At 34.6% G+C, this 24,991-nt stretch overlaps 1 protein-coding gene across 7 annotated transcripts in view; it reads right to left on the reverse strand.

Moving 5' to 3' along the window:
* Nucleotides 1-294: 294 nt before the first annotated feature.
* PTBP3 (polypyrimidine tract binding protein 3) overlaps nt 295-24,991 on the reverse strand; it is a 90,190-nt gene continuing 65,493 nt past the window's right edge. For 6 of the 7 annotated variants that reach the window (XM_061426494.1, XM_061426499.1, XM_061426496.1 and 3 more), the window contains 7 exons: nt 15,583-15,660; nt 13,309-13,454; nt 13,032-13,065; nt 10,038-10,130; nt 9,090-9,306; nt 5,572-5,649; nt 295-5,437 (listed from right to left, as the gene is read on the reverse strand). In XM_061426494.1, the coding sequence (XP_061282478.1) occupies nt 5,305-5,437; nt 5,572-5,649; nt 9,090-9,306; nt 10,038-10,130; nt 13,032-13,065; nt 13,309-13,454; nt 15,583-15,660 (779 nt within the window). In that variant the 3' untranslated portion in view covers nt 295-5,304. The remainder of the gene's footprint in view (nt 5,438-5,571; nt 5,650-9,089; nt 9,307-10,037; nt 10,131-13,031; nt 13,066-13,308; nt 13,455-15,582; nt 15,661-24,991) is intronic. The other variant, XM_061426495.1, reaches the window with a different exon arrangement.

The following is a 24,991-nucleotide window of genomic DNA, read 5'->3' on the forward strand; positions in this document are numbered from 1 at the left end:
GTGCACATGTGCTTGCTATGCTGTAACAAGTTTAGATGGATGGTTATGAGAAAGAAAAGAAAATATGACATCATTAGAATTACAGGTAAGACAAGGGAAAACCCAAAGTACAGACAAGAACACAGAAATATTTTAAGAGAGTACAGATGTCATGACATTTATTAAAAGGCATGCTACAATGCTATACTTGTTAGGAAAAGAGTAGAGATATCAATAGTCAGCAAATATACAAACTGAACGAAAATGGAATATACTGTAGTGTACAGAAGCTTTAATTAACCATGCACTACGCACTTAGAAAATATGTTTTTTAATATTTTATCATCTCTTTGCATTTATAACATGATTCACTTCAACAATCACAGAATCCTTTTCTTCCAAAGCCACAAACTGTGTTACAAATGAAAGCTGGTACTGCAGCTTATCAAAATATACAAGACAATTGATGTTTTATATAAAACCACTTTATATGTCAACTTGTTCCCTAAAACCGCTTTTTCCCCCCCTTTTTTGGCCTGGTTTAAAAAAATGTTGTTACAAATATTTACAGCATTTACTTCTGTTAGATGAACATTCTTACAAACTGAAAAAGGGAATTTTATGAACAGACCACATAAAACACAAGACAATGTCAGAGGCTCCTAGCTGTGCTACTTTTTTTTTTCCTTAAATACAGTACTGAAAATGCCCATCGAACCCTTATCATCTAATCCATTCTGTTCACATTTAAACTCCCATTTTCTCTAAGTAGTCTATTCACCGATAGGAAATAGAAAGTAAAGGCCGCTTTGCACTGCGTCTTCTTTCAGAAAGGAGCTTGGGAAAAAATGCTTAACAGAAAGGAGTCAAAACCAGAACAGTCAGTCTTTGGTCAGAGCAATGAGGTGACATTTTGATGCAAAACTCTGCTTGGTTAGCAATCTTTATAATTAGTACTTTTTGGATGTGGGATGAATTTTTTAAAGATCTGGGTATCAATGGTAAAGGGAAGAAAGGCCAGAGTATGATTTTTTAAATGACATCAAAAATAGTTATTTAAATATTTATTATTACAACTACTACACAGATTCAAGAACTAAAAATAACCTAAAAACAACAACAACAAAAATCTGTTTACAGTGCTGATTTCAGCTTGCCATAAGCAGCTTTCAACCATGACTATTATCACCAAGGTCACTGGGCCAGAAAAATACCCCTGTTCTCTGGAACACATGCCTCAGGTTACAGAAATGAAGATGACTACCACAAAGACTCCGAGCAGCTCTGTTCTTGGGCCTGCACATGCTATGAATATTATGTGAGGAAGGCAAAAAGCATAACTGAGACTTCATTTTACAGTTACAACTGTTTCCTTGAAAGAATGGTCTGTGGGATAACATTCTTTTAAAATTATATAGTATGCATTTCCTGAAAACCAGAATGTTGATACTACCACCTAAACCTCATTAGGAAGAAAGATCAATTAAGACTACTGAAGAAGGCACATACACTTTGGTCCTGTTTCTTTCGTTCTTCTCCCTCTATAAAACCCCCCAAACTGATATTTTAGTAATTTTCTATTTTTTAAACTATTCACAACTAGCTGTTAAAATTTGCTCTGAAAAAAGACTGCAAATAGTCTTCTAAATAATAACACAGCTGAATTAAGAGACAGCTGAATTACATTTTCTTTAAGGGAAAAGTTTTGTGCAATCTAATGGTATTTCTTTTCAGCACAATAGTAGATTATTTTAAGTCTGGCAGTTTTATTCTTGTTAATAACAGATCAAGACAAAGGAAAGGTTAAGAACGCTTTTACCCATAGTCATGCTGTCTTTTTGGTTTTAAAAATAGCAATACACACTAGTTTTTCTGAGAGATAGCCTGACAACTTGGCAAACAGGGTTTTTAAGTGACTCACTGCGGGCAGGGGACACATACTTTTGAGCTTGTCATCTTTCGTCCAAAAAATATTTAGTGGGAACAGAAGGGGAATTACATGATAATACAATCAGTGCATAACCTGCCTGCTTAATAACATGGAAGTTTCCAAAAGTTTATATAAAACTGAACAGAGACATTCATGGGCACTACTTCTAATCAACTGAAGCAGAACCTATGATGACCATACTAGGTGGAGCCAAAGAAACACTGCTTCCATAAGGAATCAGGCAGGCAAAAACTGTGTCTCTAAAAACTGTGAGATTTGCCAACTTTCAACAACAAAATCAGAAACATTACTGCAACTAACATCACAACTTAGCCTTAAACAAAGAATTTACTGCATTCTGTAGGAACTACTGGGCAATTCTGATACTTTCCAGGAAGTTATCAAATTATTAAGCTTATTTTCCTATTTGTATCTCACACAAAACACAATTTACTACTATGCAAGTTATTTAAATCTCAAAGTAAAACTTTTTGGCATAAATTGCTACCGTTTAATGTGTACTGCTATTTTTTTCTCAGAGTTTCATACTATGGGTTTTTGTTGGTTATTCATTTTGTACTGCTATTTTTAAAAGTCCTGAATGTATATAATTTGTGTCAAAGTCAGACACCTCCAAAAATAAGACAATTCTCCTGGAAATAAAGTAAATAAACTTTAAAATAGGATACTACGACAGCTCAGCAACAACAAAACATTGCTTAGCAGATATCAACTAACTGCATGCCAAAACAAAAAATACAAAGATCTAGTTTTTTCACTGCCCTGATATTTTTAAATCTTTTTACAGAAACTATGTCAACACAAATACTGTAGACCTCTATAATTCAAAGAGCAAAGAGCCCAATATGGACAACATCCATGTGCTACAGCTAATTTTAGACACAAATTGATGGTTTTGAACACACTGTTTTAAATAAGAATATCTCACTTTTCCAAATCTTAATTTGATTAATGTTTTTGGTCAATAATTTAAGATGTATGTAATGTACATATGTATGTACAGCATTAGAGGAGTGTATGTATGTATATACACTCATCTATACACACATACACACACAAAGCCCTGAAAAGGATTCAAATGTTCTCTCTCAAATATAAAGGCCATTTCCTACTTCAAAATTACATTCAACACCATTTATGATCTCCCTTCTGCTACACTTCTGCTACACTTACACTGAATGTTATGAGAATCATGAATTGAAACTACACAGTAATTCCTAACTCAAAAAGAAAAAAAAATTCCAATTTAAAATATAACTGAAAATTACAATAGTGCTTGTAAAGAAGGAAAAAATGAAGCAAACTTGGAGTGATTTCTTAAAGAAATTGGTTTTTCTCCCTTCCCTCTTACTCAGTGTTTTGGTAAAAATATATTTCATAAGCGAAAAAAAAAACTAGATAAATGATTATACCGATCAGCCAATACTAAAACTGATCCATTTGAAAGGTCTCAATTTAGTGTCCTTCATTTTCTACCGACTAATTGCTGCTCAGTGTTGAGGGAATTTTGCTTTTGAACAATCCAGAATGTCTTTTGTATTCTCCGAATATTTTTGCAAAATTGTTTTTGTTAAAACTTTCCTGTTTAATTTAATAGCTGGAATATAATAAGAGATTGAGATATTCTTCTAAAAGGTGAGATGAGCCACTCTGAGAATCTGAGAAAAGTGAAAAAGGAATAGACAAAAACGACCCTTTTAACAAATTCTGCTTTAAAAAATCTACTCAAGCACTGAAGGAATAAGTAATCAATGCCAAGTATCTAATTTAAAAGAAACAATTTTACATTATACAGTCACTGAAACAACATTAAAACGTATGCTTACGTTCAACTAGAGAGAGAGAGGGACAGAGTATGAGAAAGAGCCCACTCCTCATACACGACCTATGTGGGCACTCACCCAGTACTGAGCTTCATTAGCCAAGAAAAGCAAGTTCTCACTTGAGTATATGACAAAAACCAAGCAATCCTGAGACAAATTCTAATGGATAAAGATTAGACAAGATCCAGAAACGGAGACTGCATTTTATAGCCCCCAACTGGTATGCTATAACTGCAATGACCACTGCTGGTCACAATATGAAGAGGCCTACAGGTGTGCACTGAGTTATTCCCAAAACCATTTAACCCTTCCCCACCCCACCTCTACACCAAAGCACCAAAAATTTGAATAGAAACTATTACTTCTTGAAAAATCACTTAAAACTGCAATTAAAAAAAAAAAAAAACTTTAAAATTCTTGCCAAAACAAGGAAAGAAAAAACAAATGCTCACCAAGCCGACAATATAGCTTTTAAGATACTTAGATAAAACTCTAACCTATTATATCATAAGCACATAATAAGGCACATAATAGGAAATTAAGTAAATACACAGTAATTCTGAATAAGTATTAGAGATTATAGTGGTACAAAAAACCCTTGAGATTAATTTTTTTTCTAAAAGAAGACTTTACCAAAAATAACTTTTAAAAAATCTGTCAAACCATATAATAGACCTGAATATTTTCCTTAAGACTGTAAACTTTTTTTTTTCTGAAAACAACTGTAAAAAAGTAGTTTATAAGTAGGATTATTTTTCTTTTTAAATTTTCCAAGATCATATTACTAGGCAACTGTCATTGTGAAATTTAAACCATGATTTTCCCAAATAAAATGAATTATTCTGACCCTTAATAGATCCTGGTTGGATTCCACATAATTTCCCTGGAGACAGTTGAGACATTTCATTCTCCAAATAGTTTTAAAAAGTTAAAGATATGCAAAGGAGTGTCTTACAGTGGGAAAAAAATAATTGAAAGAAAACATGCAAGTTTATCAATTTGCTTCCAATACAACCCCATTTATGTATAATAAGTATCAATATATGCCAAATAACTGTTATAACTTATAAGAGAACATAGTTTCCTACAGCACTCAAACTTCTGAATCATAAAGTTAAAAACTTGGTTGTAGGTCATTTAAATTACTTATGTCAAGTAATTTTAAAAGTCTGTATGTTTAAATTTTTCAAAGTACAAAGGAGTTTAGAAATGTTGTATAAGGCTGATCTGGACCCAAATTAAAAGAGTCTGTCCTCTTGAAATCCAATTTAATACAGGGAATTAAATTATTGGAAAAAAAATTTTTCCTGAAGATTATTTTCATTTTAGAAACAATGGTACAAAGGAAAAACATGCCTCTGATGACGTACTGGCAGAGGGGAGAAATGGGAAAAGAGAACATCCCTTGATTTTTTTAATATACTTTAACATCAAAGTCAGAAAGAGTTATTTTTGAAAAAGAGGCAAAATTGGTCTTGAGCTACTTCAGTCTATGTCTGAAGGTTTTACTGAAATTATGGTCCAGTCTTAGGAGAAAAATTCAAAGAAAAGTCAGATTGTAGATTTTGAGAAGGAAACTCTGAGGTGATGATTTTCTCCAAGGTCATGGTTATGAAGCTCAATGAGGGCCTGGATTGCTTCTTCCACAGATCCCAACTGAATGAGTGCCATTTTGCGATCTTTCCTAAAGTGGCAGAAGAAACAGAAAAAGTACACAGAATTAATTTTGCCTACAAACCTCTTCCCCAACCCTAGAAGATTTCATTAAATTACCATAAACATTTGCAAATCATGTATTTTTTAAAAGAATGGACTTACTGGAAGAATTTAAAAGCCTTCACTGAACATCCAGCTTCTGTGAAAAGATTCTTCAGGTCATCTACTGTAACAGAGGGGCTGTGAAAACATCATCACAGAGACAGTCAACTATCTTATCCCTAATTTTCAAATGAAGCAATGATTAATTCCTGACATCATCAGGTCTCTAGAATACCTCACATTACAAAGAGCATAAAGCCATGCAATGAAGACATGATTTGCAAGTGCCCTTAAAGATATTCAAGGTTGGGCTTCCGCAATGGCTTAGTGGTGAAAAATCTGCCTGCAATGCAGAAGATGCAGGAGACTTGGGTTTGATCCCTGGGTTGGGAAGATCCCCTGGAGGAGGAAAGAGCAACCCACTCCAGTATTCTTGCTTGGAAAATCCAATGGTCAGAGGAGCCTGGTGGGTTTTCCATAGAGTCGCAAAAGAAAAAAAAAAAAAAAGATGTTCAAGATTGATGCATGCATGTCTTCAGACAATGGAATGTTGTCTCAATTCTTTTGCATAAGACACGGGCAGTACCTAAAGAACAAGAAAATCTTTCTATATTTACTCTTTCAATGGGACTATTACCCATACGGCTTTAGTACCTAACTAGTACTTCCAATGGAGAAGGCAGCGGCACCCCCTCTAGTACTCTTGCCTGGGAAAAAATCCCATGGACGGAGGAGCCTGGTAGGCTGCAGTCCATGGGGTCGCTAAGAGTTGGACACGATTGAGCGACTTCACTTTCACTTTTCACTTTCATGCATTGGAGAAGGAAATGGCACCCACTCCAGTGTTCTTGCCTAGAGAATACCAGGGATGGGGGAGCCTGGTGGGCTGCCGTCCATGGGGTTGCACAGAGTCTGACACGATTGAAGCGACTTAGCAGCAGTACTTCCAAGCCCCTTCCCTAGCTCTGATTTGTCTTCTATAGTCCACTACTAGTCCAGTGTATTTTTAGTACTAATCCAGTACCTTTTCAATTACATTCAGGATAATTACAAACATGTATATGCGCCAATCATATTCAAAAGTAGCCCCCAATTACACTTGCCTCCTAGTATTTATACCCTTTGGGTACTCCTCTCCCATACAGAATAAGGATGTCCTCTGTAACCCTCAGGGTATTACAGAAATGACACGTGACTTCTGAGGCTGAGAGACACTGTGATTTCCACCTTGCCCTTTCTTGAATGATTAGCTCAGGAAGAAACCAGCTGCCTTTTCATGAAGACAGTCAAGTAGCCCTATGCACAGGTCTTTGTGGCAAGGAACTGACTAAGCATATGAAGGAGCCACTTTGGAAGTGGACTCTAACCCCATTACAGCCTTCAGATGCTATTTTGTGAGAGAATCAGCCAAAACCTAAACCACTTCTGGATTCCTGACTCACAGTAACAGTTTGAGATAAAGAACATCTACTACTGTGTTAAGCTTTAGGTTTTGGAGTGATCTGTTGCACAGCAGTGGACAACTAATACAGTGGTCTACCACATGACAGTCAATGGACTAAAAGTAGACTCTTCGTCATTTCACAACTACCAGCAAGGAGGTCTTACAGAACAACAACTGGCTCTGCTAGGAGAGAGATTCGAATTCATGTTCACCTGGTATGTCACTCCTGAGTAAGTTACTTAATCTGAGCCTCTCACTTTCAGTGTTAAAATGAAACTAACAACCTTTACTCCAAGGGTTATTATGGATAAACTGCTAAGACAGAACACAGAATGGTGGATACCAAGGACAGGGTAGAGAGAAACAGAGAGATACTGTCTAATGGATACAGAGCTTCAATTTGAGATGATGACAAGGATTTACAGATGGATACACGTGATAGTTGAACACTATGAAAGTATATAATGTGAGTGTACACTGAAACACACACTCAAAAGTGGTTAAAATGGCTATGTATTTAACCACAATTTTAAAAAGAAGATTATTATGGAGATTAGATGAGGTAATGCATGTAAGACACCAGCACAGTGCCCGATACTTGGTAGATGGTTAAAAAATACATTAACATTCTTTCTCCTACCTACATGTCCAGTGTAGGATACAACCTGAGACCAGCTCCTGGATAAATGTCCTTAAGAGGGAGCCTGCTTTAGTCTTTAAATATGTTGCCTCTCTCCCTCATTCTGTAGTAATGAGGTGCTAAATTTCTAGATGCACATAATTGAGTTTTCTTTTCTAAAGCGACTCCTCCTGTTGCCTGGAAGGCATAAGGCTTGAGCCACTGCCCAATTCAGATGCAAAGTTTCTCCATGTGCCTAACTGGAGACTAGTGAGGAGCCTGGGCATTCAACAGTATTTTAAACAATTATTTTTTGTTCCCATTCAACGGCCATTCTCATTTTCAGAAATGTCCCAGAACTGTACCCTTTTCCATTCCCTTTTAACTTTTCACACACATGCTGGCATACAACTATACCCCCCAGCTTTTACCCTTTCTTTCCAAAGCTATCCTCCTCCATGTTATATAAAACTGTCATCTTTTTTGGTCAAGGATTTCACAAATTAAAACTGGAATTTCCAGTTTTACATTTCTTAGGCTTTGATGACCATACAGTCTCTATTCTAACAATTCAGCTTTGTCGTATTGGCTCAAAAGCACCCATAGCTAATACATAAATCAATAAATGTGGCTGTGTTCTCTGAAACTTTTCTCATGGAAGGTGAAATTTTATGTAGTTTTCTCAAATCACGAAATATTATTCTTTTGTTTTTCCCCAACCACTGAAAATGTAAAAACTGATCTTAGCTCATGGGCCTTACAGGTGGATTTGACCCATGGGCTGTAGTCTGTCAATCTCTAAGCTAGATGATGACTGAAGAACAAGTCTGCTACAACACTGGTTACTACAGACTGGTTATAAGAAAATAATTTCTAGCTTTTAGATATATATGTGGCTTGTAGGTTAAAAAACAGAGAATTCAGTTTTACCAAATTCTTGTGTGCCTCTGACTCTTTGTAACCCCATGAGCTGTAGACAACCAGGCTTCTCTGTCCATGGCATTTTCCAGGCAAGAATACTGGAGAACGCTGCCATTTCCTACTCCAGGGGATCTTTCCAAGCCAGGGGTTGAACTTATGTCTCCTGTGCCTCCTGCACTGGCAAGCAGATTCTTTACCACTGAGCCACCTGGGAAGCTTACCAAATTCTTAAAAAACATAAATTATTTGATTTTGCTATGCTGGTTGCTGAAAGGTCTTCACTTCTACAGAAGGATGAATAAGTCTGTACCAATGGAATATCTCTGCATAAATGTAATTTTGCCCTTCTATAACTGAAAGGTAACTAGTTGCTAATTCCCTGTTTGGAAAGAAAAATTTTAAACACTGCTACCTTTACTTTTGGAGTGTAAGTTTAGATAAATTTCTTAAGACATGATGGCAAATAAATCATCTGACAAGAAATTAGTGAATTTCTACTACTACGTTAACAATAATTTCAGTTTTTATCTCCCCAAACCATATACTCTAGATTATTTATCATTGAAATGAATAGTAACAAATTAAGATACATACGGGATGTTGGAAAGATGCAGAGTAGCTGACGGGGGAAAAATATTCTGGAAGTTTTTAGAGCCAGGTTTTTTAAAGCGATGCAAAGGACTATTGCTAAAATCCTTAGTCAGACCTTGGTCTTCTTGTCCCTCTCGAGGAAGCTGAACCGCCTGATGCTTGGACAGTGTAGCACGAAGCACTTTCCCATAAAGTCTTTGACCGCTCAGATGATTCATTGCTGGTGCATAAGAAGAAAATAAGGAAATTCTGGGTATTAAGGTAGAGTCTCTGTAAAACTATCATAATTCTTTTTATTTAGTCATTTAAAATTATATTGTCAGTTTGAGGGCTTAAATAGTTTTAAATTTAAAAACTCTTACATATGAAAATATATTAAATGAGTTGGTTTTACCATAAAGAAATGCAATACAACAAAAAATACCTATTTTCCTAGCAGAGTGCTAAAACGTTTCAGAATGCCTGAAATATAACACGAGCTCAGGAAATGGCTACTGAATAAATTAATCTCAAGTAAAGCTTTTTAAAATAAATATCTGACTAGTATATTTCAACAGCCACTATAATAATGAATGGTGAGATAGCAAAATGACACTTTCTTGCACTATCATTATGAACTTTTAAGCAACAGTTCTAGAAAACTTAAAAGGAAAACAAACAAGCAAACAAATGAAAGAAAACAAGTCATGTTTATTAGTTTAAAGCTAATGGAAAAATCCTAGAGTCAAAGCTCTAAACATCAATGATATGTTCAAACAGATAAATGCACTTCAAAGAGTGATAAACATTTTTAAATCTTAAAATGTAAGCAGATCCAAATAATAGTGCAGACACTGACATAAAGAGGAACTCCTTCTACTTAAGCCGTAAGTTTACTTCATAGGAAAATTCACATACAAAAGGAGCATATAATATGTACATATAATAAGGACTATTATTAATCACTAGTACCTAGTTGAGCTTGATTTGCATCTGCCATCTGAACCAATGCGTTTTCTTTCTTATTAAACATTATCTTCACTCGATGTACATCACCATATACTCCTAATTAAAAAGACAAAACAGTTTTTTAGTGTTGACTGTAGTGTTCAATTAATTTTACCAATATATTTAAAGAAAGCTTCTTTTCTCATGCTATATGCTTTCCCTGAGCAATTTCATATATATGCTCCCAAATTTGTATCTATATTTTAGATTTATTAATCCCTTCACGTGGATGTCCCATAAATACTTCAAATTTAATATATTCCAAATCGACTCATCTCCCCTTTTTGTCCCCTCCTATGTTCATGAACTCTCTCGATAAACAGTATCATCATGCATGGATTTGCTCTGGTCAGACACCTGGGAGTCATCTTTTGACCTATTCCTTTCCCTAAGTTCTTACATCCTATCAACTACCAGTACTCATTGATTCTATGGCCTAAATACCTCTCACATTTGGCCACTTTTCCCATCCTCCCTACCATCCAAGCTATTATCACTATTTCACAACTGGACAATCACAATAGCCTCCAAATTGATCTCATTACATCCAATTTTTCTATACTAGTGTTCCCCAAAGTGGGTCCCACATCCCAAAAAGCAGACAAAATGATTCACTGGGGTGTGGGAGGATTGAAAGTGAAAGTCGCTCAGTTGTGTCCAACTCTTTGTAACCCTATGGAGAATACTGGAGTGGATAGCCTATCTCTTCTCCAGTGGATCTCCCGAACCAGGAATCAAACAAGGGTCTCCTGCACTGCAGGTGGATTCTTTATCAACTGAACTATCGGGGAAGCCCGAGAGGATAATAAACTGTTATTTATCCTGATTTGTTTATATAAACCAATATGAAAAACTACATTTTACTAATTTTAAACATATACAAGAAATTATAGATGGAAATTTTCTACAGTGTGAAGGACATTTTCTCATCTTTTTCCATTTAGTGTGCTAAAATATATTGCAGTTCATGTGGAACAGGGTATCACCAATATCATAAAAATAAGATCCTTAAACAGTAGCACCATTACCATACTGTGTAACAGGATGAGAGAACAACTACGACAATCTTCAGGGCACACAAAGGAGAACTGGTTATCTCATGGGCAAGCCCCTACAAGCAACTAAACTGAGAGATGAACAGTAGCTAAAAAATATACATATATATATGTAAGTATCCCAAATTTGCTGTCCTTTTCAAAAATGACAAGTGGCTGAAATATTGTTGCTCAGTTGCTCAGTAGTGTCCAACTCTTTGCACCCCCATGGACTGCAACACATTAGGCTTCCCTGTCCCTCTTGGCCAAAATAAATAGCCTTTAAAAAATAACATACAATTTGTATTTCAAGCTGAGGGTAATTTTTTTCTAAATTAGTGAGAAATTAACTATTTTTGGAAAGAAATGTGCTCTGGCTACTAAAGAGACATATGAAAATTAGCATGAACACATGATTTTGTTACTGATAATCATATAAATGTATCATGAATTAAAACTATTATAGAAACTGCACCTGAGTATGAAGTATCTCTGTGGGGTGACAGAGATGTTCTCAAATTGAACTCTGGTGATGGCTGCACAACTCTGTACACTGACTAAAAATCACTGAGTTGTATACCTAAGTTAGTGAATTGTATGGCTGTAAATTATATCTGAAAGACACTGTAAAAAAAAAAAACCTATTATCCACTTAAAAAATTTGAAACGATTTCTATTAAAAATTTTTTCAAATGAAGATTAGTGAGTTTTAGCCCCATTATTCTAATACAATAGATTTCAAAATCAACTAATTTAACAAGAGGAAACATGGAACTTTTTCCAAGTAAAATACACCAAAATTTAGTGGATTAGACCAAAAAACGAGTATCTTAATTAGTATAGCAACAATGCAACACTTTCATTCATATCACATTTTTATATTTTTCAATTAAAATGTTTTCTTGGCCATGTCACGTGACTTGCGGGAGCTCAGTTACCCACCCAGAGACTGGACCCAGAACCTAGCAGTGAAGCACTGAGTCCTAACCACTGGACGGCCAGGGAATTTCCTCGTGTATCCTTATGAGGTATCTTTTTCAGTTACGACAACCATCAAGTACAAAAATAAAGTGAATTTAGAATCAGATTTTGGAATACTGATTCAAAGTGAAAAAGATTTTTGAAAATAATGAAGCATATTAAATCTTATTTCTCACTAAATGTTAACAAGATTTTTATTTAAAAAACTTTCATTAATAAAAATCTTTAAAATATTAAACATTGCTTACTTCATGGTTCTTGTATTTCTGTTTGTAATATAAAACTATACATACAGAGTACAGTAAAAGATTGATGAAATTTATGATTAATTAATCATATATAGATTAGGAGTACATGTTAAATATTTTTTAACTGAGAGAGGTACACTATCAAAAAGTCTAGGGATTATTTTTAAAATCTCAATCTCATTATGGATTCCCATTGTTCTTAGGTTAAAAACCAAGTTCCTTAATATAGTTCACAAAGCTCTTAATGGCCTTGCCCCCTATTCGTCTGTCCAGCTTCAACAAGTCTCTCCCTTATAGTCTCCACTGAGTTTCCTTATTTCCATGTTCCAAGAGCTCTGTGTCTCACTGCCAGTATCTGTGAATGGACATTCGCCCTCCCTTTCTGCCTGGCTAACGTAACACTTCTTCATTTCTCACAAGTCAGCTTAACTATCATTTCTCTGTACATCACCTTTGATTCCCTCAGCAAGGTTAGGTCTTCCAGCTGTATGTTCTTATAACAACCTCTATTTCCCTTTTTATAAAACATTGTTATATCTATAACCACTTAACAAATGTTCCTTGTTATTCTATCCTCACTCTAATTGGCACACAGCAGTAGTAAGTATTACTGAATGATGCAATGGGCTCAATTCACATCATAGCTAACTTAAAAAAAAAAAAATAAAAACAGCAAAGCAAAAGAAATTACTTACCAAATAGTATAAAAAGTCCATGTGGCGTGATAAGCTGTTTGAAAAGGAGAACACAAAATGTAAGGGTCTCATTTAACTAAAAATTTTTTAACAGTTTACTTGTAAAAACCAGAGTTGACTGTGTTTAAAGTGTTGCTTTTTTACATGCTTCTTTATATATATTAGTGATGAACTTTAATACAAATTCTTAAACATTTCCATTTGAATTCAACTCGAAGTCAGAAGGTACAGTATTTCCTCCTGAAAGACTTTTTACGTATGATACTTTCCAACTCACATCAGGATTAAGATTGGTGACAAGCAGAACGGAATTTCCTGGCATCCCACCAGCCCCAGGAATGGCCATCCTTCCAGTGACAGCGGAGGAGGTGATTGCGAGGGGACCGAGCGCTCCGGGACCTAGTCCAGCTGGGACTGACAGACCTTTATGAAACAGCAAAAGCATTTTGCATTCTAGTTATCTGGAGAATTGGAACACTTGATGAGACTTAAGAAAACAAATGAATGAAAAAGCAAAAATAGAGAAGAAAATGCTTCAAAGCTACCATAAGGATAACAAAGGTCAATCCAGACTCTGGAGGTAGAGCTTCTCATTTGTTGACATTATCATACTTAATACTCTATTATTTATATAACACTTTGCAGACCAACCAAATTCACCAGTCTTAAAGCCATGAGGTTTTTTAAAAGGGTCTATAACTACCAGTACTCCTTCTATTTCTTGAAATAGATATATTCCAATACATTTCTCTAAAGCAGATGAATTTTTATATTGACTTCTACCATTAAATCATATATATGTGTGTGTGTGTGTGTGTTTATATATATACATTTTAAAAGCCCTTCAGCAGAAGTCACATATATGCAAGCTAGGTAGTAATGCATGTTCTAAAACTGGACTGTGGTAATGACTGTACATCTCTGTAAATTTATTAAAAAATCACTGGGTTGTACATCTAAAACAGGTAAACTGTATACATATATTCTGCATGGGGAAAAAAACATTTTGTAACCTTGTAAAACATTATTACCATCAACAACAAATTTATGGAATTCAATATGCCTTTGGAGCAAGAATTTTCAGAGCTCTCTATTCCCTTAGATACTGCAGAAGCTACTGAAAGCCCTATGATACTGGAATATTGACACTACAATACAATACATAAAACACTACACTTCCTCATAAGGTCCAACCATTTGTATTCTCAGCTTAAAAACTATATAAGATAAAATTCCAAGCTGATGTAAAATGAGCCAATTCTTTAAGGTATTGATTCTTTAAGTTCAAAATTCCTTATAATAGAGTCTGGCCACTTCATCACAAATCATGTGTGTGCATACACCCCCTATTACACCTGGAAAGCCTTATCAACTCAGGAGCCCTCTTTATGCAGTTTTTTCCTCTTTTTTACCATCTACTACAGTGTCTTATAGATACAGCATGTCAAAAAAATATCTAAAATGAAGGAAACCATATATCACTACCTCCAAATGTGTAACTCTTGGGATCTTCAAATACATAAACACAATGTATAATGCCTTCATTTTAATGAGATAGATAAGATCACTCACTAATTAAACATATGTTAAAATGTCTTAAAACGACCAAATATCCTAAAAAATAAATCTCAACCTTTTAAATCACTTTCTTTTTAGTTAACTTCATCCTCTCTCCTGAAGAGAAGAGTTACAATTCCCAGACTTAGAAAGGGAGGATACTAAGATCACTGTCAGAAAGTAGCTATGCTGCAGTTTAACATAGTTCTATTCACAGATCAGCTGGACGCTATAAAGGTAGTATGTAGACTAGACTTAACACTGCATCACTCTTCCAACCATCCACCTCAATTATTTTCTTTCAGCACAAAACCATAAAGTATTTTTTCTTATTATCAAATTCATTTTATTATTTGGAAGAGTCAGAGTCATTATCAAAGTATTAACTGATTGTTCTCTCTCAATTATTTTCATTAGCTAAAGAAAAAAATGTGTATACATGTATTTTTTTTCTGAAATAAAACAGCATGCATATCCTCTATAGTAATCTTCCAAACCCATTAATTTTTTTTAAAAAAGTACTTACAGATAAAATAGTCAATGTTTATTCATTCAAATGTTTGCTGTCTGCATAATAAGTACTGAATGTCATTAAAGGCAGAAGGACACAAAGATAAGTAAGACAGAAGTCTGTTTAACATGTAATTGAGCCGCTTATCAGCAAGCAGCTCATCTATTTTATATAATAACCAAAGAGATAAACCTAAGGTTATTTAATATAGTCAACCTATAGTTATCTGGGCCAATGGCAAGTATAAATGATGCAGAACAGATAATAGAATTTTAGTGTTGAGAATGAAACCAGAGAGAATTATTTATAAACACAAGGAAGCTGTACAATCGTCTATTGTCCATGAGCCACTTCCATGATTGATATACGTAATGCTTTTTTGGTAAATCCTTCAAACATGGTCATATCTTTCATTTTGATAAGTTCTAGAATATATAAATCATCATTAAGAAATCATTTCAACTTCATCTTTAAAAGAGTCACCTGTAGCTTGAGGAAATCCAATAGTGGGGGCAAATCCAGCAGCCCCTGCATATGGTGAGGAAATGATTCCTGGTGCACCTAATGGGGAAGAGAAGCTGAAATAAATACACTACCTTCTATAAAGATGGTTATCAACACAATAAAATGGCCATATGAGAGTATATTGTTGACAAAGAGATTCTAACACGGAGTAAAGATTTGTCCAACAGATGATCCTTGCTGTGTTGTATAAGAGCCTCTGCCACTTCTGGAGGCTAATCCCTTTCAACTGGGTTCAAGGTTCAAGACTACAGCTAGAATGTTATTAGTATTTCATTCTGAGTTATTAGTTTGCTACTTAGTTTTAGTTTATCTGGTTTTGTTATTTAGGTTGATATTCCTGCCCTTATTTAGAGCACTGTTTCTATGTAAAAATCATCAAATATTCACTAAACGATACTGTACTGCTGGGGTACTGTGCTGATAAAAAGAAATATGAAATAAAAATCCTTGCCTTTGAGAGGCTTTACAAACTAAAATTATGAATTACAGAAGATTCACATGCTGAGGATCTAGAGGTTTAAATACAAATATACTGCAAGTGGTCTAAGAAGAAGGGATTGCAAAGACTCTCTGGGACTGTCTGAAGGCTTCTCAGGAAGTAAAACTTGAGCTGGACATTAAGTGAAAAGCAGTGCTTAGTGTGTACCAGATGCCAAACAAAGGCTGATATGCCTTCTCCATTTAGAAGCCTGGCGACTGTGCACCATCAACAAATACAGGAGTTAGCTCTAAATGGTGGAATCATTATTACTAAGAAAACAATTTGATTTAGGACAAATTAAGGTCGAGGTGATACTAAGACATTCAAATGGCAATGCCACAAGTGGAAATGAGGGGGTAAACTCGGAATTTCTAACTATTACAAGATACAGATTTGTAAATCATCTATATAGAAATAAATGTAAAAGCCATATGAAGAAGAACTCCACTAAAAATTTAGGGCACAAGACAAGAAATGAAGGAAGCTAAAAAGAGAGCCTGGGAGTATCAGGACACTTAAGTGGAAGATGAGCATTCTAAGGAAAAGAGACAGAGAACAGCCTCAGAAAACAAAACAATGAATCACAGTCCCTCAGGATCCAGAGACGGAATTTCAGGGAGAGGGTTCAGTGAAAGTCAGGGAGAGTGAGAAACATAAACGGGAAGCAATAGTTTAGAGCAACAGTGAGAAGCTAGACTGTACGAGTCAAAGGGAGGGATTTGGTGTTTTTTTTTAATGATAGGGTGATATGCATATTTATAGGAAGTATGTAGGCTGAATTTTCCAGAGAAGTTAAAAGATCACGTAAGTTTATTCTCTTCATTAAAGAGAATTATTTAACAGAATTTGTTAAATATGTGCTATGACTTATTAAAATAACTCAAGAAAACATAGTTATAAAGAGACTTCAGGGACAGAGCTAGCAGAGAGAACTGACAATAAATGAAGACACAAAAATGATAACGGACAGAGTGATGAAATAAGAGAAATATCACTGAAAGCACATTAGGAGGCAAGCACCCCTCTGGCGCTAAGGAAGCACTGAGTAACACATACAAGAATCTCTGCCCTTGCTAAACTTATATTCAAGTAGGCTGAAGCTCATAGGTAAAATGATTCATTTTCAGAACAAATAACTATTTTAAGGCACAGAGGGAGACTTACCAGAGACACTTCAATATGGATATGAGTTATTATGAAAATTTACACTGGGAAGTTAAACGGAAGAAGAAATATGGTTGTCAAGTATTCACTTGACCCTTCCATCTAACTCTGGCTAGTTATGTGACTTGCAGTGTCTCCTGCAGAACATACATCTGTAGGCAACACCACTGCACTCACATGATAGGAACACACAGACAGTCATGACATAGACTGCTATACAGAAGCGTTAAGAAGCATTATGGGTTTACACCAGTTCTCTGATTTCTTTCACCCTCTGCCATGAGAATGCCACGTCTCAAATGGAGTGACACCTTCAGCTTGGACCCTCGATCTAAAAGACATGTGAGGGAAGTTTGCAAAAGTTGATTCACAGTTGTTTAAGTGTCAGTTATGTGAGAGGAATAAACGTTAATTACTGTAAATCACAGATTTGTCAGAAAGGGAAGGGAGGTACTTTTAAAACAAAACAAGTCTAATACAAGTGGTTATGGGGGGGGGTGCGGTATGAGGCAGAAGATATGCAGTAGGTTTGAGAAAAATGAGGAACATTTTTGATATTAACTCTCTTTGAACATTAAACAGCAATAAATGAAAGAACTGGCAAACTGTTCCAGGGCCAAATTTTAAGTAACTGTTTCCAAGTACAAGAACATTTGTTAATATTTGACAAAAGAAACATTTGTAAAGTTTCCATAAATCTACATTCCTCAAGTAAGCAGGAACAGAAACATTTTAGCAAATTAACCTGTTAGACATTGGTTTACACAAACTTTAAAGGAAAAGGTTTAAGATTTGAATAGCTATATCACAGGTATTTTACATTTGGAAAATGTATTACCAATAGCAATTAAGGGAATACAAATAGATAACATTTTTATCTATGAATCAGTTTATCAATGTTTCAGTGTTTCTCAGTGCTATTATTTATAGTAGCAAACCCTAAAGAAACAAGCTTAATGTCTAAATTGGAGAATTATTATATAAATTATGAGTCACTAGACAAAATACAGAGACATTTAAAACATTACAAACAATATATATTATGGAAAAGAGGTCCAATTATTGTTTTTTAAAAATGTGGATATAGTAGCAGACTAAAGACCAACCTTGTGGCAGATATGTCCAATGAACAGTAAAAAGATCTTTAAAAAAAAAAACAAAAAAACCTAACAGCCAACAAGATGATTAAGAGTAACCTGGCTAAAAACCTAACTCTATCAAACAGCTTTGGTTTTATCATCCTCACGCTTAATGGACAAGATGCAAATCCCAATGTTAGCCCAAGAGGAAGGAAGTCAACAGGAGACGTCCATGACATTAATTCAACAGTATAAACCTAAAATAACCCATTCTATTACCTACTCCCCCTGCCTTCAGAAGACTACAAGGAAAGCTGACTTTGTGTCTAACAGAGAAGAGACAAAATAAGTTCTGAAAAGGTCTAACCAAAAGTAAGCTCTCATGCAAATTTTCAGCCTAAATTCACATTTCTTAGGAATTCAAGGGAAAATTAACAAAATTATGGATTTAGACTGAAATGGTCCCAGACACAGATCCTTTGATGTTGCAAACAAGTAAATTCTTTCTGGAAGAACATACCATCTTGAGACTAAGAAGTCTCACAAGTTATTTCCCAAGTAAGTGAATAACTCAAAAAGAAGAAAGTAGAAAAAGAAATATCTAACTGCAGAAAAATAACTGCAAAGACTTCAGACATTGGAATTATCAGATGAGGATTCTAAATAGTATGTTTGGAAAAATAAAAGCTATGCTGAAAAGTATCTACAAGGCAGATGATACTTAAGGTGAAGAGATCATTAATAAAATGAAAGGCCTTAAGGAATTATTCAGGATGCAGCTCGGAGAGATAAAGGAAAAAACAGGACAGAAAGTTTAAGATACTCAGATCAGAGTAAGAAAATTTAACAGGTCTAATCAAAATTCCAAAAACTAAGAAAAGAAACAGTGTGAAGATGGCATATGTGGAAAGATCACTTCTAGGACCAGTAAAAGACAACAATCCACCAAATTAAGACGCTTCTAAAGGGTATGTAATAATATATTATGGTAATTTTAATTTCCATTTTGCTGATGACTAGGGATGCTGAGCATCTTTTCATGTGTTTATTGCCACTCATATACCATCTTTTGTAAAATATTTTTTCAAATCTTGTGCCCATTTTTAATGATTTGTTTTCTTATTATTGAGCTGGGAATTCCCTGTATACCTTGATGTAACTAATTTGTTTTCTTCAAGTCTATAAGCTTGCCTTATAGACTTATTTATTGGTTTTGTTTTGGCCATGTCACACTGCATAGCATGTGGGATTCCAATTCCCTGACCAGGGATTAAACTCGTGTCCCCTGCAGTGGAAGCACGCTGAGCCTTAGCTGCTAGACCGCCAGGGAAGTCCCCCTTCCTATGTTTTATTCTAGGAGTTTTTTAGGTTTAAGTTTACAGACAGGTCTAAGATCCATTTCAAGTCAATCTGTCGGTATGGTGTGAGATACTAATCAAAATTTATTTTTTCCAATATGGATATCCACCTGTCCAAAAACTACTTGTTGGAAGATTCTCCTTTATTGAATTTTTACACTGGCAATTTTGCTCAAAATCAACTCATCCTATATACGTGGGTGAATTTTACACTCTATATGCTTCTCTACTGATTTATATATCTATCTTTTCAACACTGTCAAAGTCGTTTGATTACTGCACTTTATGTTAAGTCTTGCATTTATTTCCTTTCACTCTTCTAGATACTTTTCCATTTCTACATAAATTTTAGAAGTTCAAAGCATCTTATTAAAGTAAAGAGAAAAAAATTAGAATATTTAGAGAAAGGAGTTAATAAAAGTTGAGTATGAAATCAAGAAACAACAACACTGCATTTGTATATTAGCAACACTATGAAAACCAAAATGATGGCTAAAATTTACACTGTATCATTCTAAGCTCTTACGTACATTAGCACATGTAATATTCATCACATCTCTTACCAGTTAAGTATTATTATGTTCATCTCACATATAAAAAGACAGAAGTACAGAGCAGTTAAGCAATTTGCCCAAAATTACACAGATCAAAAAGACTGGTTGAGAATTAGAACCTTAAAAGTATAGCTCTTAGGAATAACTCTAACAAACATATGTAAACATACTTTCACAGGGAAAAGTCGTCAAACTTTACCCAAAGACATTAAAGAATACACAAATGGAGAGGTGCACAATGTTCAAAACCTGGAAGACTCTATTATAAAGATGTCAATTGTCTTCTAAGTGATTTATAAAGTCAATATAATCTAATCAAAACCCTAAGAGTGCTTTTTTCCCCCTTTGAGGACTTGAAAAGCTGATCCTAAAATTTCTAAGTGTAAATGGTCAAGAACTGCCAAGATCCTCTTGAAGAATAAGAGACTTAACTCTGTCAGACACTGAGACTTCCGGTAATGACAAAAATAATAAATAGACCATTGGAGCAATGCCCAGAAAACTACTTATGCAAATATTAACCTCCAGTTAATGGTATGTGTTAACAATTCTGAAACTTTCTGTGTATTATAGGATTGAGCAAACAGGTAAATATGTTGAGGCCAATGGAAACTAGATCTCTCATTCCTGAAGAAAGGAAGCACAATATGAAAAACAGTGCTCAATGAGAATCGGAAGTACCAGTTAAATTGGAAGTATCAGTGCTCAATTAGAATTGGAAGTATCAGTGTTTTTTAAAAAACACACACAGAGAAATATATGAAGTACACATACACATCCACTTAAAGTTTCTAGAAGCAATGATACCGTATTATCAATGAGCATATATATATAGTGCCTTAATACTGATTTCCACTAAAAGGAACCAGGGCTCATTGGAGAAATGGCTGACTGCAGTGCTAAGGCAGGGAAAGTAAAGAAGATTTGACACATCTTCTGCCAGAAAGTAATGAAGTGTGCATACAATGATGAGGACATGTCAAAAGGCCACAGAAACTTGTATGAAAGGGCTCCCAATGGCCAAATCTGGGATAGTTTGAACATAAAATGAAAAACAATAATATGAAATTACTGCCCATATAATAAGAATTTACAAGTGCATATTAATGTGAAAAAATAAGTAGAATGAATAGTAAATAAGTCATACAGAGCCAATGCACAGTATAATGAATATAGACAGTAATAGTAAAATGATGCAATGGGGTAAGTATCACTTATCCCAGCGATCACACTATACCATGTAAATACAAAGTAGCACATTATAAACTTACATTCACATAAATGCAGTAAAAATGGATGAATGAATGGAGTGGTAAAAAAAGTCCTTTATAATAAAACCCCAGCTACCAAATCAGGAGGAAACATGAAATTAGCAAATCACCAATACAGCAACAACCATCAAGGTGACAACTATTTTAGGCAATGGATATTAAAGCTGAAGTGTGAAGGACTTCCCTGGAGGTCCAGTGGTTAAGACTTCATCTCCCAATGCAAGCAATCCAAGTTCAGTCCCTGATTGGGGAGCTAAGAACCCACGTGCCTCGTGTCCAAAAATCCAAAGCATAAAACGGAATCAATATTGTAACAATCAATAAAAACTTTTAAAATGGATCACATCAAATAAAAATCTTTAAAAAGAAAAAAACAACTAAAGGGTGAAAAGTGGTTAAGAAACAGGCTGTTTATATAGTCTCAACATATCTTCCCTACAAAAAAGTGTTTTTAATTATAAAGAGGAAAAAAGTAAGACAACTGGAAGAAACCACCTTAAGTGATCAAAGTTAACATCACCACGAATAGGATAAACTGGCAGCAATCCTGATGTAATGAAACAAGAAAGACACAACATTATTTCAGCCAAAAACCCAGACACACATATTGGGATACATTCTATTAAATACTCAACCCTGAACGCTTCAAAAACTTAAAGGTCATAAAAGACAAAGAATGAGGAAATGTTTCAAATTAAAGGCCTCCACAAGACATGACAAATAAATTAACCTGATACTGGTTTGGATCCCTACTAGAAAAACATTTTCTCATAAAGAACATTATTTTCAAAACTGGCAAAATTTTTAAAAGATCTATGGATTAGATAATGGTATCATATGAATGTTAATTTTCTGATTTTGTTATTTACATAAGAATGTCCTTGTTCTTAGAAAATATATAATGAGTATTTAGAAGAGACATCATGCCTGCAACTTATTTTTTTCTTTTTACTGCAACTTATTTTCCAATGACTCAGAGGAAGAAAAAAATACCACACACACACACACACACACACACACAAAGAGAGATGATAAAGTAAATGTGGTGTGATGTTAATAATCAGAGAATCTGAAGGATGCAGGAGATTCTTTCAGCTATTTCTGTAACTTGAAATACTGCAATAGTCACTAAAATACTACACACTTTAAAATTTCTAAGTGTTTATATTTATAATGTCAAAGTAACAAAGGATTTTTTAAAACATGACACAAAAACACAAACATAAAGAGTATGGCAAGTAAATTCGGCCATATAAAAATACCATGAAGAGAATGAACCAAAAAGCCAAAACTGATAGAAACTATTTGCAACACATAAAACCAACAAAAAGACTAGTGTCTAGGATATTAAAGAATTCCTACAAATAAACAAGAAATGACAAGAAACTAAATATAAAAACAGGCAAAAGAATTAACAGAAAATTCATAAAGAATGGCCAACAAACATAAGTTTAACCTCATTGATAATTAGGAAAATTTCAAAGCAGCACTGTTCATAATGGCCTCAAACTAAAATAACCCAAATGTCTATCAGTAGTAGCACAGATAAACCAACTATAATATATTCATACAGTGGAAATCTATACACTTGACAGTGTTGAAAATGGATAAGCAAGAGCCATATATGTGAACATAGATGAATCAAAAAGGAAAACAGTGTGCTTCCATTTAAATAAACAAGACTACAGATATATTGGAGCAGGAGAATGGGAACACAATAAACGAGAGGGGTACAAATGGTGCTTCCACAGTATGTGTATACATTTTATTTCTTAATCTGGGTAATATGGATATTTAAAACTGTACTCAGGGGCTTCCTTGGTGGCTCAGTGGTAAAGAATCTGCCTGCCAATGCAGGAGGATCTTTGATATAGGAAGGTCCCACATGTCATGGAACAACTAAGCCCGTGGGACACAACTATTGAGTCTGTGCTCTAGAACCCAAGAGTCACAACTACTGAAGCCCACACGCCCTAGAGCTCACGCTCTGCAACAAGGGGATCCACCCCAGCTAGACAGCAGACTCTGGCTCGCTGCAGCTAGCACAGCCATAACTAACTAAATGAAATTAGTAGAATAATGTTAAACATTTCATGAAAAAAAAAAAATTAAAAAACTATATTCACATATTTTTACAAGCTTTTCTATTAATATAATATAATATAATATAATATCTCTAAAACAGATCAGGAAGACCCCAGAATGCTTACAAGTTAGCTCTAAGAACCTGAAAGGGTAATCTTTAAAAGAAAGAACAGCTAGGTAAGTAAGGAACAGAGACCTGGAAGTGTAGCATTTTCAAAGCCAAGAGAAAAAAAAAGAGGGAATAGTGAACCATGTCAAATATTTGTGAGAGGCAGAGTAAAGTTTCATACAACACCTAAAGGTATTGTTCTCTGTTTGATAAATTACTTATCTTACAATGTACATACTATTTGCAATGACAAAGGACTTATTAACACAATAAGAAAGGATAGCAACATTTTGATATTTTATATTCAGAAACCAAAATTCTTAATTGTATTTTTAAAGTGTCCTCCTCCCACAATGCAGAACATCAATTACACCAACAGTATGTATTCAATTACTGGAATATGTGCAGTTCTGCACCTGATAGCCAAGCTTTGGCAAACCTGAATGAGAGCCCCAGTTCCTATCACTTGCTATTAAAATGCTAATTACAAAGACCTTTGGCTCTGCCAAGTTGTACATATGAGTAGAGGCTGATAACAAATACAGCCCCCTTCAGTATCTACAAGGGATTGGTTCCAGGACACTCCCAGCCCCCTCAAGGATGCTCAAGTCCCTTTATAAAATGGCACACAGTATGTGCATATAATCTCTGCACATCCTCCTGAATACTTGAAATCATCTCTAAATTGCTTATAATACCTAATATGTTGTAAATGCTATGTAAATAGTTGTAAAGACAATGTAATGCTATGTAAATAGTTGCTGGTACAAGGCAAATTCAAATTTTGCTTTTTGGAACTTTATGAAACTTTTTTTTTTCTCCAATTATTTTTGATCTGCGGTTTGTTGAATCCACAGATGCCAAACCTGTAGACATGGAAGGCCAAATGTATAAAACACAAAAACTTGGTTAGACTAAAACAGAAACTTTAACAATTCAGGGACATGAACTGAACAATCCACTTGACTTTTTTCAGTTATAAATAATAAAAAGCTTTTATTTTAAATTTACTGTTTTCTAGAAAATTTGGACAACTATTTGGCTAAGGATTCTTTTTTCTCACCTGTAAAATGAAGATAAACTAAATACCACTTAAAGTCTCAATTAATATTTTATGGTGTCATCTGGCAAAGAAAAATCAATCACAAAGGGTAATAAAATTTAATACCTTATCTAAATAATAAACCACATTTGAGTGCTGCAAAGCCAAAAAGTACATTAACCTAGTGATATATTCAACTAGGCTATTCACTACTTTTCCTTTTA

Source organism: Bos javanicus, chromosome 8 (genome assembly GCF_032452875.1).
Source record: "Bos javanicus breed banteng chromosome 8, ARS-OSU_banteng_1.0, whole genome shotgun sequence".
Taxonomy (NCBI): domain Eukaryota; kingdom Metazoa; phylum Chordata; class Mammalia; order Artiodactyla; family Bovidae; genus Bos; species Bos javanicus.